Consider the following 14,157-nt stretch of genomic DNA (forward strand, 5'->3'; position numbering starts at 1 on the left):
ACATAATAGTAGTTTTTTAGCATATAAATATTAACCATAAATAGTTTAGAAGCTACTTTCGAAGATTGTGGGGGAAATGAGGGAAATATAAAAATCCACATAACATTCTTAATTATATTCAAAAACAAAATTTTATTAAAAATATGTATTTCATTTTTAAAACAGGTGATATGTTAAAAACATTTTCATTCCAATAGAAAGGGCCGAGCTATGGGTTGAAAAGTGAATTTTAAGAAATTATTGAATGGTGCTTATATTATATATTATATTATATTTTATATTTTCCCACCTCTATTACTCTGACCGCTGCTGTATAAAGAGGCTGAGGTGGTCCTTTTGGCCATGTTGACCGCGGCTGGCATTTGATTTTGATGACGCGTGGCACTTTGAAATTTATGCGCCACTCTAAGCACACTTTGTATGCGCCCAATGCCTTGGAAAGATGATGAACGCTCAAAGTTTCAGTACGTGTGTGTATGTATATTTTTTTTTGGAACAATGTTTTAGGAGTTTGTGTGTTTTGCATGAAACTTGATGCTTTTTCGCTGACACCCACCGGGAATAAACGAAGGTATTTGGGCTTCCCAGCCGGCATTAAGGCAAATATAAATGGCATTTTTCCCTTGCTTTTTACGGCAGTGTGGGCACTAATATATGTTAATGTGATTAGGTTGCACATAATTCAGCAGATGCAAACGGTGACATGATGAGCCGGATATTTATGCTTAGCTAAACTTTAGGCCATCGGGAAAACATGATATTTGCCAAGTACATTTGGCATTCCGGAAACGTTTTGTATCCAATTACCTGCTGAATGCCAAAAAGCCAGCCGAGAAATTCGAAAATTCCAAAAATTCCGTTTATTTACACAAATTCTCTTGAATTCCCGACAACATACGAGCTCTCATTATTTCGCTAGGCAGACAAATGTACACTGAGATGGGCTAGTTTTGGGTTATAATTACACAGTACACTTAGCCTAAGATTCAAGCATTTGGATTGCAGATTCGATTGTTATGGGGTGGCGGCGGATGAGGAGATGGTACATTATCCATCCGTGCGGGCCAGCTTCAGTCGCACGGCGATGCGCTTGCACTTCCACATGAGCTGCGTCTCCAGGATGCTGAAGGACATGGCCACCAGGACGAGGCCGAGCAGCAGGTAGGCGCAGCAGGCGTACAGCTGCAGCTCCGGTCCGTTGAAGCTGCGGGCGGGCACGAAATCTCCATAGCCAATGGTCGACAGGGTCACAAAGCAGAAGTAGGCCCCGTCCACCAGCGACCAGTTCTCCCACAGGGCAAAGACCACGGTGCCCACGCAGATGTAGCAGGCCAGGATGAGCAGCACCAGGCTGATGGGCACCTGCCGTCCCGCCGCCGAGTCCGATTCCGAGTCATCATCATCCTCCTCCTCCGAGTCCTCCGCCCCGCGGCACCCCTCCGAGTCGCAGCGATAGCGCAGCTTCTTCAGCACGAACTGCTCGCTGCCGTGCTGCATGTACTCCTCGTCGTCGGAGGTCTCCGTGTTGTTGGCCGTCGTGCTGTCGTACAGCGTTCCGGAGGCGTGTCTCTGGCAGCGACGCGTCAGCAGGAGCGTCTTGCGGCCCAGCGGTTGCAGCGGGTGACGGTGGAGGGTCGAGTCCTGCGGCACGGACAGAGGACTGGCTATCAACGGCACTCGCGACGGCGTTCCGTGCGGGCAGTTGCTGCAAAATGATAAAAAGATGGACGAGACGGATGGACAATAAATATTTATGACGCAGCTGACCATAAAAGAAATCAATTAGGCATAAAAAGCAAGCCCCAGAGCAACCTCAGGCCGTAAAAAGGAAATAGCTGTCCAATCAAAAACGCATAAAACTTTCGGTATACGTGTGCGGCGCATTAGGCGTATGCGCTATATTTGCAAAACTACCTTTTTGGGTCAGTAAAAATAAAAGACACCCTTGTCCCTGTATCCTGTTTTGAAGAGAATGATTTAGTATATACATAAGCTTAAATTAGACCAAAAGTACTTAAAATTTCCTATATACCTGTAAAATACTTTTTAACGCAATTTAAAGCCAGGATTAAGGTCTCGAAATCAATGCAATTCCAAATTTCAAGAGCCAAATTGAGACTGATTTGATTGACAATCCAAATGCCTCTTGAACTGCCGCAAACGAGGGTCTCCTCAACCTGCAACAGTCCGCCGGGAAAACTCCTTGGAGGCCAGGCACTCCTGTTACCAGGCGTTCACTCTGTCAAACCAATTTGGCGAACATTTATTGAACTTGCCAACCAACCAACAGCCTCTCGGCTAGACAAACACTTGCTCGAGATGCACTTGCAGAGCGATTGGCCGAACAAGTGCCAGAAAACTACTACCGATACTTCTGCTACTGCTACTACTACCGATTTTGGCAGCGATCAATATGAACAACATCACGTGTGCACATATGTTTGCCTAAGACAAGACGGATGGAAGGGAAAACCGGAGCAGTGGGCTGCGATTAATTGACCCGATTCATTGCGAGCGAGTGCCCAGCTCGGCTTACAATTAAATACAGACAGACAGGGCTGTAACTGAAACCGAGAAGGGTATATATGGGGTATGCTATATATATAATATATTCGCGTTTATATATCTGCCACAGGAAACCCCGCGACGCGTGCCCAGGTTCACTGTCAAAATTAATTACCAGATGCTGTGCTGCTACTGCTACTGCTACTGCTACTGCTTTTTATTAAATAAAATGCTCAAAATGTGCGCTCAAAAAGGCGAAGCAAACCATCATCAGAAGCGGAGCACTCTTCACTCTGGCAGAAAATGGCGGCCGAAAGGGGGGGCTTTCAGCCACCGCAGGGGGGAGTGGGAATCCGCAAGGCTGTTCAAGGGAAAACTGGGTGGGTGGCTGGGTGGTTGGGTGGCTGGAAGGGCAAATGGCTGCTGTGTGCATCATGCAGATTCTGAAGTGTTGATTTAAAGTGTTGCTGGCAGGCAGAAAGTTTGTTTTGGTAATTAAATTAACAGCTTTCCCCCCAGCATTTGGCTCTCGATTTTGGTAGGCAGCAAACCAAGGCTTTAATCAGATGCAACTTAAATACCTGGATTTCCACCTTCATGAAATCCTTTTCCTGCACTGCGCTTATAAACACAATCTGAATTCAGTAACTACATTTTTCATTTCTGACCTATTTGGTATTCAATTGTATGGTTTTGGGTAATCAAATTTCTGCTCAATGGGCAAAAACATAACCTACAACAACTTGAGTTGATTTGATTTGATTGATTTGATATTCTTATGTTCATATATGATGTGTTCATGGGGATCACTTACTTAAGTTACAAATTTGATTAACAAAAGAATATAAATTCATTTTTTAATTAAGATTTGCAATGTTCTTGAAATCGTTTTCCTGCACTGCGCATATAAACACAATCTGAATTCTGGAACTAACTTGAGTTGATTTGCTTTAATTTGATAGGATTGATGTGATATTCCTATGTTCAAGTATGTTGGGTTCATGTGAATCACAAATATGTTACAAATTTGTTTAGCAAAAAAGTCTAAATACCAATTTTAATTAAGATCAGTATATATAGCTTGTTACGATTTTCTCGACCTGGAACTATATTATTTTCTCTGAGTGTGTACATACCTCAATCGCTCCCGTTCCTGCTCATCCTCGTCCTCCATGATGTCGACGGTGCCCGTTGAGTTGGCGCTTAGTAGAGCTGACAATGTTGCTGCTGCCGAGGTGGCAGTTGCAGTGCCTGCTGTTGTTGTTGGTGGAGGTGGGGGAAGAGGGGCTGCAGGACCGCCACCGGCCATGCCACAAACACCTGCGGCCATAAAACTGTTATCGGGCAGTGTTGTTGTTGCTGCTGTTGCTGCTCCCCTGCCAGCAACCATTGTTGCTCCTGTGCCTGCGGCAACTTTAATACCCGACGACAGTTGTGGGCTTGTTGCTGCGGCCGTGTAGGTTAGCATTGGACCTGCTGCAGTGCCTGTTGCTGCTGCTGCTTCCCCCGAATGCGGTGGTGGCAATAAATCATGTCTGCCGGATAAGTCTGGCGATCCCGTGCCGCAGTCCATCAGCGCGTTGATCTCGTGTGGCAACGGTTTCGTCACGAACTTGGCCCGCCGCACGGCTGCAAAAAAGGGTAAAACACAAATATTTCAGTAGCTATTTAAATATTTAATAACCTAAATTTACACAAAGTGGCAGTGGGTGAAAAATTAAATGAAGTTTCTATTTCAATAACAACATTTACCGAAAGATACAAGGGTAAAAAAAAAGTTGCTGCACAAATTGGCAAAACAACTTCCGGCAACTGCCACACACGGCTAGATTATCCCGTTAGCCCGTTAGTTCCGCCGGAAGTGGCAGTGGCAGCAGTGGCAGCAGCGGGAAAAGCCGGAAAAGTTGTGCATTTAGCCCACGAAACAGGGAGGGGTAAACAACACTGCCAAATGTATTTGCTTTGCATTTTCAAAGTTCGCCCACCAATGCAACAATGTGGCTGAACGTTGAGGACTCGCAATGCCATTCCCTCGACTTTTGAACCCAAAAGTTTGGCGTTAGCTTTCATTAGCGGCTGCCAGTGGCAGAGTCGGGATGTCAGGGGGCATTAAAACATCTGGTGGCTGAAACACAGTGGGCAATTGCCAAAAGCGCTTCCTAAACTAAACGTTGCTGCGGTAAATCATACAAAAATTCAGCCATTAGAGGCTTTAAGCTGTTATTTTATCATTAAGTTAATGTTTCTTTCCCTTAAGAAAGACTTCTATTTTGAGTAAAGTATATTTCAATATTTTACATATTACTTTTAAAGGGTAATTCCATTTTTTTTTGGTTTAATTGAGTTAAAAAAATTAAAGAATTTGGTTTGTTAATCATTTTACAAACTATAGTTTTAGGTATAATAAACTGTTCTAATCCACTTTCTACTATATTATTTTCAAATTATATTTAGAATAAAGTTAATTAAATAGCTATTTGACCCACCTTTTCATCCCCCTTTTTTTCTTTTACAAAATACTTAATTTGTTTGAGTATTTTATAGTTTTGGCTTTAAATTTTTTTTTATAAACAAACCAAATGAAAGCATTTTTTCAATAACTCAAGAAAATATATATAAACATTTTAAAAGCCTTCTAAGGCTACTACCAGAAATTAAATGATAATGTGTATTCTATTTTGTTTTGCTTCTTGATATTTTGATGCAAAATCCATTACTTGGCAACTAGAAAAAAAGGACACTCCTCACCACAACCACTGTCCTGACTTAATAGTTTTTGTCCTCCGGCGAACGAAAAAACGGAAGGAAGCGTACGTCTTTCGCTTTGGAACTGTCAGCAGGACGCCAGAAAATCGCGGTGCGGAGTGGATGGGTCTGCTCCGGACATGGCCAATTTGAAAATATTTACTTAAACTTGGACACCGCACACCAGTACACACCCACACACACACACACTGGTTGGCAGTGCAGTAAGAGCACAAAGACATTCATTAAAGTGCAGGGACACACACACTCTTTGTATACTATATATACTAGATATAGCAGCATATATCCGGACTCGCAGGAAAGTCACTTTGGTGCTGCGGTCGGGGTTGCAGCAACTTTGGCAGTGCTTTAATGGTGCGGTTGGCCGCGGATTCGGACTGCGGGGAGTGCGTTCCGGACTCCTCTATTTCGGTGCCGGAACCGGGTCCGGGTGCCAGTTGCAGACAATTAACATGCATAATGGAATCAATGGGGACGTCATTCGTGCCGCTGACAAATGGCCGAGTCTCACGCTAGAGTTTGCTGCGAAACTAAACGGAATTTGGATCGGAATCCTTTGAGTCACGTGCCGCTGCCTCAACGACAAAGAGCAGTTAAATTTAATGAGTTTTGCATGCGTTGCACAAGCTGCGAATCCGGCAGGGCTGTCGTCTTTATGTCAAGTCATCATTATCGTCAATAAAACTGTCGCACATGTCGAAAGTTGCCTCAAGTGCATGATGTCCTTAGCCTTGTGCTGTTGTTGTTGTTGCTGCTTTTGTTGCCAATGTCCTGGCATGTCAGGCAGCACAAGTTGAAAAGTTTTAATGCCAGCAAAGTGTGTGTCTGCTTAACTCTGTCATTTTAACACGCTGCTGCTTCCGCAGCCTGCACGCTGCTCATGATGATGATGATGAAAATTGTTATATAATTGAAAGCGTAAATGAGCACTGTGACGTGGGCGTTGGGGCAGTGGGTGTGGAGTATCGTCCTGCGACAACATGGCGTATGATTGATTGATTACTGTTCGTTCGGTTTTGTTTCGGGGCTCAGGTTAAGCCAAAGCTGTCAGCAGAACATTTTCGGTTTTGGCCTGCCAACATTGCCGGCACAATTTGTACATCCAATTAAATTCCATTTTCCTTTGTTGCAAATTATGCAAATTTCCTGCCTCACTAGCATTAGCATTCATTAACAATTCATAAAATATATGGCAATTTACTTCAATTATTTTGGAATATATTTTAACATATCTATAGAGTTGATATAACATATTAATGACACATACTTTATAAATAAATTGGAAACTAGAACACATACTTCATAAATAAAATAGACACTATATATATATATATGTATGTTGTTCAAATAAAATGTTACTCTTGTTAATTCCTTATGACAATTATTTGTACTTTTGATTTTAGATTAAGTCTCGTTGTCAACCCAAATTTTGTTTAAATTTGTAAAATAAAATTACATATGTTTGTAATTATGACTCGCAAAAATGAATTTTAAAAACCGTAAGAACACAAAAGCAGCATTGTATACCAAAGCAAATTAAAGCTTGTCGCGAATATGTGAAAAGGGGTCGATAAAGTACCAATTTACTTTTAAATACTATGCATTTTAGTAAGTCAATTGCTTGAACTGTGTTTCGTAAAAACAATATGTGACAGCCTTCAGCGAGATCATTTCCCAGAAACCGAGCAATCAACATGGCAATTTCATCACTCACCATGCACATTGGCAGTCTGGTAGGCCGGCGGTGGTGGCAATGTGATGGCCTCCAGTGTGGATGCCTCAGATCCTGTGACGAGATTCCCGACTGCTGCATCCTGAAGTCCAGAAGCCAGCACTCGATGCTTTCCGGTTGCCGGTTGCATGTGTATCGTGTGATACTTGACCAGCGGCTGTTGACTCAGCGTGTGATTCCCAAGGGGATTCGGACTTGCATTCGCATTCGAATTCGCGTGAGATTGGACGTGGGCGGGACTGCCGGGGGCGGAGGGGGCGGGGCCGAAAGGAAAGTATATCGTGGCAGTCGCGGGCGCATAACAATTGGGCGGCACTGTCATCGGCATTCGCAGCATGCTGCTGGGCACGGCCACGAAATTCTGTTGCAGTTGCTGCTGGTGTGGCTGGTGTTGCTGGTGTGGCTGCAGCTGCAGCTGGTGATGTTGCTGCTGCTGCTGCTGCAGATGATGATGTTGTCGCGGGAGAGTTGCTGTCGATAATTGCTGCTGCAGTTGCTGTTGCTGTGGTGCGTATTTCAGCAATGCGCTGCCCGATGTCGTTGTCATTAGCATGACATCCGGTTGCTGTTGCTGCAACTGCTGCTGCTGCTGCTGCTGCTGCTGCTGCTGCTGCTGCAACTGCTGTTGCTGCTGGTAAAAATGCTGCTGCTGATTCAAGTTGCGCAACAATTGACAGGCATCTGCTGACCGCACGGGACAAAGGAAAGAACAGACGTGTCCAAGATGATTAACGACTTGCAATTGTGCTGACAATACAATTAGCATGCGAACAATGGCGACAATGGCACTCACCTCCCTCCCTCTTGTCCGGCGGCAGTTTCCCCTTTTGGCCGTACTCCAAGCAGTCATTCAAGCTCGTCTCACTGTTGGCCGCATCGTACTTACAGCCCTTGCAATTGGCCTGCAGAGAGAAATCCAATTAATTTCAATTATATTAATCTTCAAGTTTAATTGCTTAACAATTTGTTGTATTGATTGTCGTGAGCGCCACCAAAATATGTGGTTTGACTACTTGTCTTATAAAAATAAATAAAAGTATGTTATGATACATTATATATGCAATGATGCCTTGTTCAAACCTCTTAAAACAATATATGGCTTTATAATGGCGAGAAGAATTTAATTTCAATGTTTTACTTTTGGTAACGCAGGACCCTCACCACTTGACGCATTTGGTCTGAATTCATAGTCAACTTTCGTGTGTAGGCGAATACCTGTATTATATATTTTTGTCCATTTCATAAAATGATTACAAGAAATGGCCATTGTATAATTACAGTGTTTGGATCTTATTTTTAAAGAAAACTCAAAACCATAATTGCATAGCTCAGAGCTCCTCAGACGATCAAAAGATTAAAGACCATTTTTTTCTCCGTGTAACTTAAGGGTAATTCCAAGTAATCAACTGAGTGAAACGTGGCGTTTCGTCCCGAAGATGTTCTGTGCCCACACTGCGGCTACTTGACATGACGGGGCCAATGTCAATAAAACACGTAATTTGCAGGCTCAATCCCAGGCCATTCTTGGGGCCCAAAACTGATGTCATCATTGCCGTGCCTCTCCGCCCCCAAAAGCTGTTTGCGGCCAAACGCCCGGCATCTCGTGTGCTTTGCGGTTCTGCGGCATCATCATCCAATGCCAGGCAAATCTAATGGACATACAGGCAAACACAAGCGATGGAAATGGGCGACATGCGAAATGCGAAATATCTCCCTGTTAGTCTTGCGGTTTGGACCGGAAAACCCATGCCCGAAACCCATGGCCAAAACCCGTTACGGCATGCGTCACGATAATTGCAAAGACGAAAGCAAAGGCTAAAGGGCCCAAAGCCCAAAGCCAAAATGGCAGCAGTCAACACGATGGCGATAATAATTCAGCCGATGACTGCACATCCCCAGTGGCAACCGCAATCTGCTGGCAGTCTTATCAATTTCAATTGCCAGTCGCATCCTTGTGCCCCGAAAAGCGCAAAGGCCCAAAAGTCCACTTGGTCGAAGATTGGATTGTGCCCTAATGAGTTGTTGAATGCAACATGAAGATCCAAACAAGACTGGCAAATGCAAAACTCCTGTTCAACAAGTCGCCGGCCCAACGAAACTGGCAATCCTGAAATAGGAATGCCATGCTCGAGTGGCTGGGAACACGGCAAGTAGATTACCACTCGAGCACGGGAAATGCGGAAAAGTTTGTACTTTTTAGTTGAGTTTTTAGCACCACGACTGCTTCGACTGACTGGAACTGACTGAACTGGTGTTCCCGGCCAAATCAAATCAATTAGGGCCAAAAGTGGCGGAAATGAGAAGTTATTCCATGCCTCCAGTGTAATTGTCGAGCTGCGGGCAAACTTTTTGCCACCCCAGCATTAAAGTGGCTCGCACTCATTTCAATTTACCTGACTGCCAAGAATCGCTGCCACTTGGCCGGGTAAATTAAATTTATGCCGACGCCACCACCGTTATTTGACCCGACTCAAACTGCCAACTAAAGTTTGCGCAACTCTTAAAGTGTCGAAATGGGGGCTCTTGTTAAAGAGTCAACTTTGGCCGGGGGAATTTTAAAGTTTGACGGGCAAAGTTAGCTAGAAGTTCATTAAAAGTGTCCAGTTCGGTTCGCGTTCGCGTTCGCCTTCGCAAGCAAATGTTAATTTATGAAATGAATTTTTTGCCAGATGACAAACAGGTCATCGAAGTTGTTGCCCTGGGCCACAGCAAAATCACTTATTTATTTATTGAACCCCGTTATTCGCATTCGTTTTTCCCGCTCAGCCATAAATTGCCAATTAAACAGAAATTTGTGCAGCCAATACAAACAGCAGGACGAAGAGGACAAATGAGTGGCCACATTTACAAAAAAAAAAAAAAAAGCTGTGAGTGCAAACAGAGCGAATCACTTTTTGTGGCTTTAAGGCTTTAAAAGCAAACATTATTCGCCGAATGCCGAATAGAGAGTGCTTGGTACATGGAAAGACCGGAACTGCACGTTCCGAAAACAGAAATGTCATTACGGGAGGCCAGCAAATCACTTACAAAACTTATGCACGAATGCACAAAACACGCAAACAAACAAATACGAATGGCAACAAAAAAAGGGCAACCTAGTCAGAGTTTTGATATCCTAAAAAATTACTTATAATGTATACAACGGAGGTATACAAATAAAACGCAATAAAGCAGGGAAAAACGTGAAACCGAACCCAAAACCGTCTGCAGCGGGAAGACCTAGAAAGTATGGCGGAAAAAACAAAAAGGCAAAAAGAAAAGTTCGTTGTTGTTTTTCCCAAATCAATTACAAACTTTCAGTTTGCGTTAATAGAAATCCCGACCGGAGTGGAGATCCAGTTAAAAGGCTTCTGCTGTCGTAATTAAAAGCCGTAATTCGAGTCTTCAGTGCAGTTTGATGTCCGAAATTTTAGTCGTATGCCATTAAGAAAAACGCTTCGAAATCGAAGATTCCCATCACATCTTGGCTTAGGAGCTTTGCCATTTCCATACATCGCTGAGCTGCCATTCAGGTTTTCCCGCTGGCCAAAGTGAAACTGTCGTCGCTGCTGGAAAAGTTTACTCGCAAAATGGGTGGTTGGAAAAACTACAAGCGAAACACTTAGTGAGTAGTGGGAAAAGTTCAAGCGTAAAACAGCGGAGTAGCCAGCGAAAGTTTTCACCAAGAACTTTGGGCACGCGAAACAATGCCGAAAGTTGAAAGTAAACTTTAAACCGGAATGCAGAGAAAAACACTTTGGACTCCTTTCTTTTCGGGTGACTCAGCAGCAACAGTTGCAGCTTCAACTATCAAATTAGGATCCATAAAAATGTTCTCGAGTTGCAGCTGCAGTCAGCTGATGAACACAATGCAGTTGTTGTTCTAAGTCAAACAATATCAATCATACGCCATGGCTGCCTCGTTGCTTTTTGAGCCAAGAAATTGAGGAGAAACCTTTGGGAAATCATTCTACTCTTTAGCGTTTTATTTTTAAGAAAACACTGTTTGATTGTGAAGAGTATATGTGGACTACCAAATCTAACAGGTTTATTTTTTAAGATGTTACTTAGTATATTACTATTCGACAAGAAATAAATAACTCTTTAGAATAACTCTTTAAAATAACTCCTTAAAATAAGTTCGACAAGAAAGAACTAACTCTTTGAAATAACTCTTTAATAAAACTCTTTACAAAACTGTTGCCACCCACTGAGAAATTTGGTTTTGTTTTTTGTTTAAGCTTACAGCGTACTTATAAATAATCCTTAAACAAGCCTCTTTATTCAAACAAATACAAATGTATTGTAGGTGGGTATAGGTGCATAGTACCCTGAAAAACTTTGACGTTTCTAAGCAACAGTTCTCCCTTCCACTATTAAATTATTACATATGACAGTGTTTTGTAAAATGTAACTTAAAGGTGTACAAACAAAAAAAAAATCACGCTTTCTTCTGAAATAAAAAAACAAACATAATATGTAGATGTCCATAATATTTGGGGCCTTGGGCATAGTAAATTATCCCTTTGACTTTTGAAATATGCCGTAAGCACTCAAATAAGTTATTTCTCAGTCAACGTGTTTTAGTTTTATTTAATTAAAAAGTTATTGAAGGTGGGTGTATTTCCAAGCATTATGTTTTTGATGGTGCTCCTAAGCAACAGTTGTCCCTTTAACTATTTAATTTGCACACACAAAAGTAAAGTGGTATTTCATGAGCTGCAACGGCTGCCCTCGCTCAAATGATATCAATCATACGCCCCGGGTGCCTTACCATTCGTCGCTTGGAGCCCTTCTCCCTCTCCTTCTGCTTCTTTTTGTCCCTCGACTTGGTCAGTGGCGTCGGTGTCATCGCTGTGCTGGCAGTGGGCGTTGAGTCCGCGGGAGTGGACTTCCTACGGTGCTCCTGATGGCGCTGCAGCTGGCAGCAGAGCCGCACGTAGGTGCACTGGAGGCCATCGGCGAGCAGGGCTCCCAGGCTGGACAGGCACATGAGCATCAGGGGCACGCCCACCAGGGCGTAGAAGATGGTGGCCAGCTTCCCGGCGGCGGTGCGCGGCGTCAGGCTGCCGTGACCTGCAAGTAGGGGGATAATATATCTGGTTTAGAGCATGAAAATGGCAAGCACGAACGGGCTAATATAAATGCATGTACTTTTAATCGGATGGCAGGGACCTTGGGGACGCAATCTGTGGAGGAGTGGTGCATCATATAAAATTGCTTTTCACAAGGACTTTTATTAAATTACCCAATTAAAATTGCTTTAAATGAAGCTAATAACCCGAAATCCTAAAATATAAACCCATTAAGTATGCGCCTTATGCTCTAACATTTCTTCAAATAAAGTGTAAACTTCATAACATTAATTGCCCTCAAGTACAGCAACCAATAATGAAAACACACATGCTCTAAGCAATTACTCCACTTCATAAGCACTCATTATAAAGCTTATATTTAGCACTGTAACCCAGTTATTGTTTGACCTCAACAATGTAGGCAATAAATCCCATTAGCAACATCGGCTTTTACCCGGCTAACTAGCAGGCTGTTAAAGTTAAAGACCATGAGATACAGTTAATTTGTAGCAACTGGGATGGCCCATCATTTAGCATATGCAAATATTTTGGCCCGGCCTCCGGGTCGAATACACAATGTCTGATGTCCTGGCACTTCAATGGCTGCTCCTGTGGCATAGTTTGCACTGGAAGGCGTTGTTGGCCCCCTGCAAAGTAAATATTTGTTGTGGCCAAGCCGAGATCATAATAAGCAGCTCTTAGCCAGTCCCAAGATAAACACTGAACATAAATCTAAACGGCTTAGGTATTTCGGGACAAGTGAAAGTGAAAGTGAAAGTGCGGAAACTCACCAATTGTCGTTATCACAGTGACCGAGTAGAGCAAAGCCTCGCTGAAGGTCCAGCTCTGCGAGTCGTCGGCATCGTAGCCAAAGTGACCCAAGGCGCTGGCACTGCCCCCCTGGAAGAGTCCTCCTCCGCCACCGCTTCCTCCTCCCCCTCCTGCACCGCCAGCGGATCCTTGGCGCGTGGCCGCCACAATGGAGCCCTCGAAGCGACGTAGCTGCTCGTGGACCAGCATAGTCCAGTTGCGTTCGTACAAAACGTTGAGTTTCTCTGCAAGAAATGTGAGGTCGGAAAAGGTTAGGTCGGCAAGAAATGTGGAAGGAAGGTAAGAAAAAAAGGTTAAATCGGGTGCCCTTAAGTGCGTTCAAGTGTCCTTTCCGTAATTATGCAATTTCAAGCCAAGTGCAGCCACAGCCTTCGACCTCCCATCGACACGGCCGACAAGTGCCGACAAACCGGACTATCCTTCGCTCACCTTGTCCCAATCTCAATCTCAACCTCAATCTCAGCCTCAAAACCCACCACCCACCACCACCCGAAATGCTCCTTTTCGATTGAGGAATCTGCTCCCATTTGACGTCGTGTGTTCGCCTCTTGCAAATTGCAGAGGTCGCTTGTTAACAGCAGTTCGAGACTCGTTTGCTGTCTTGCTTGTCGGCCACGCCCCTTTCACGCCCTCTGGCCTTGGTGTAAGGACCCTCAAGTATCGAATCCTCAAGGGTGCACTTCCCCAGACATCAGCCCTCCCACCCATCCTAATCGACTGGAGCTAGTTGCCAAGAACAAAGCCAAAATCAAACGATTTTCTGTGCCAATCTTTTCCAACTTAATCGACTTGTTCTGCAAATTCCTCTTTGGTTCAGGACACTAGACTTTATAAGAAACTAATTGGCAAGGAATAACAGTTCAAAACCAGTATTAAACTGTTGGTTAGATGGTTTAACTTTGACAGCATAGAAATACCAATTTTATAAGAGTGCTAAAATCTCTTAAGCAACTTTAAATCAATTTTGGTTTTATGCTAGGCAACATGAAACCTAATACAACAGTAGATTTTGAATTTATTGAACTTTTAGTAAAGGTATTTTACACCTGACTTCGCTTTATGGTAGTTAAAACATTTCATGAGTCTAATTTTAATATCGCTCAAACAATTTCTTCAACAGGATTTTATGTAAATGTGAAAAATTTTACAAATATTCCAAACGTAAGCAATTTCCTTCATTTTTTGTGTATATGTACTTCCTTTATAAGAAAATAAATGGCTATGAATGGCATTTGCAAGCATTAAAATTAGGCGTCTATAGTGGCTTCA

The 14,157-nt window shown here is 43.3% G+C and overlaps 1 protein-coding gene across 1 annotated transcript in view; it reads right to left on the reverse strand.

The window, feature by feature from the left end:
• Positions 1–512: 512 nt before the first annotated feature.
• The window catches only part of LOC108141475 (ataxin-2 homolog), a 30,583-nt gene continuing 16,938 nt past the window's right edge, over positions 513–14,157 (reverse strand). Inside the window, exons 3-8 of the mRNA XM_017264883.2 lie at positions 12,849–13,112; positions 11,757–12,058; positions 7,797–7,905; positions 6,986–7,684; positions 3,642–4,134; positions 513–1,705 (exon numbers count right to left, since the gene is read on the reverse strand). Coding sequence (XP_017120372.1) covers positions 1,048–1,705; positions 3,642–4,134; positions 6,986–7,684; positions 7,797–7,905; positions 11,757–12,058; positions 12,849–13,112 — 2,525 coding nt within the window. The 3' untranslated portion in view covers positions 513–1,047. The remainder of the gene's footprint in view (positions 1,706–3,641; positions 4,135–6,985; positions 7,685–7,796; positions 7,906–11,756; positions 12,059–12,848; positions 13,113–14,157) is intronic.

Source organism: Drosophila elegans, unplaced genomic scaffold, assembly GCF_018152505.1.
Source record: "Drosophila elegans isolate 14027-0461.03 unplaced genomic scaffold, ASM1815250v1 contig_183, whole genome shotgun sequence".
NCBI classification, from domain to species: domain Eukaryota; kingdom Metazoa; phylum Arthropoda; class Insecta; order Diptera; family Drosophilidae; genus Drosophila; species Drosophila elegans.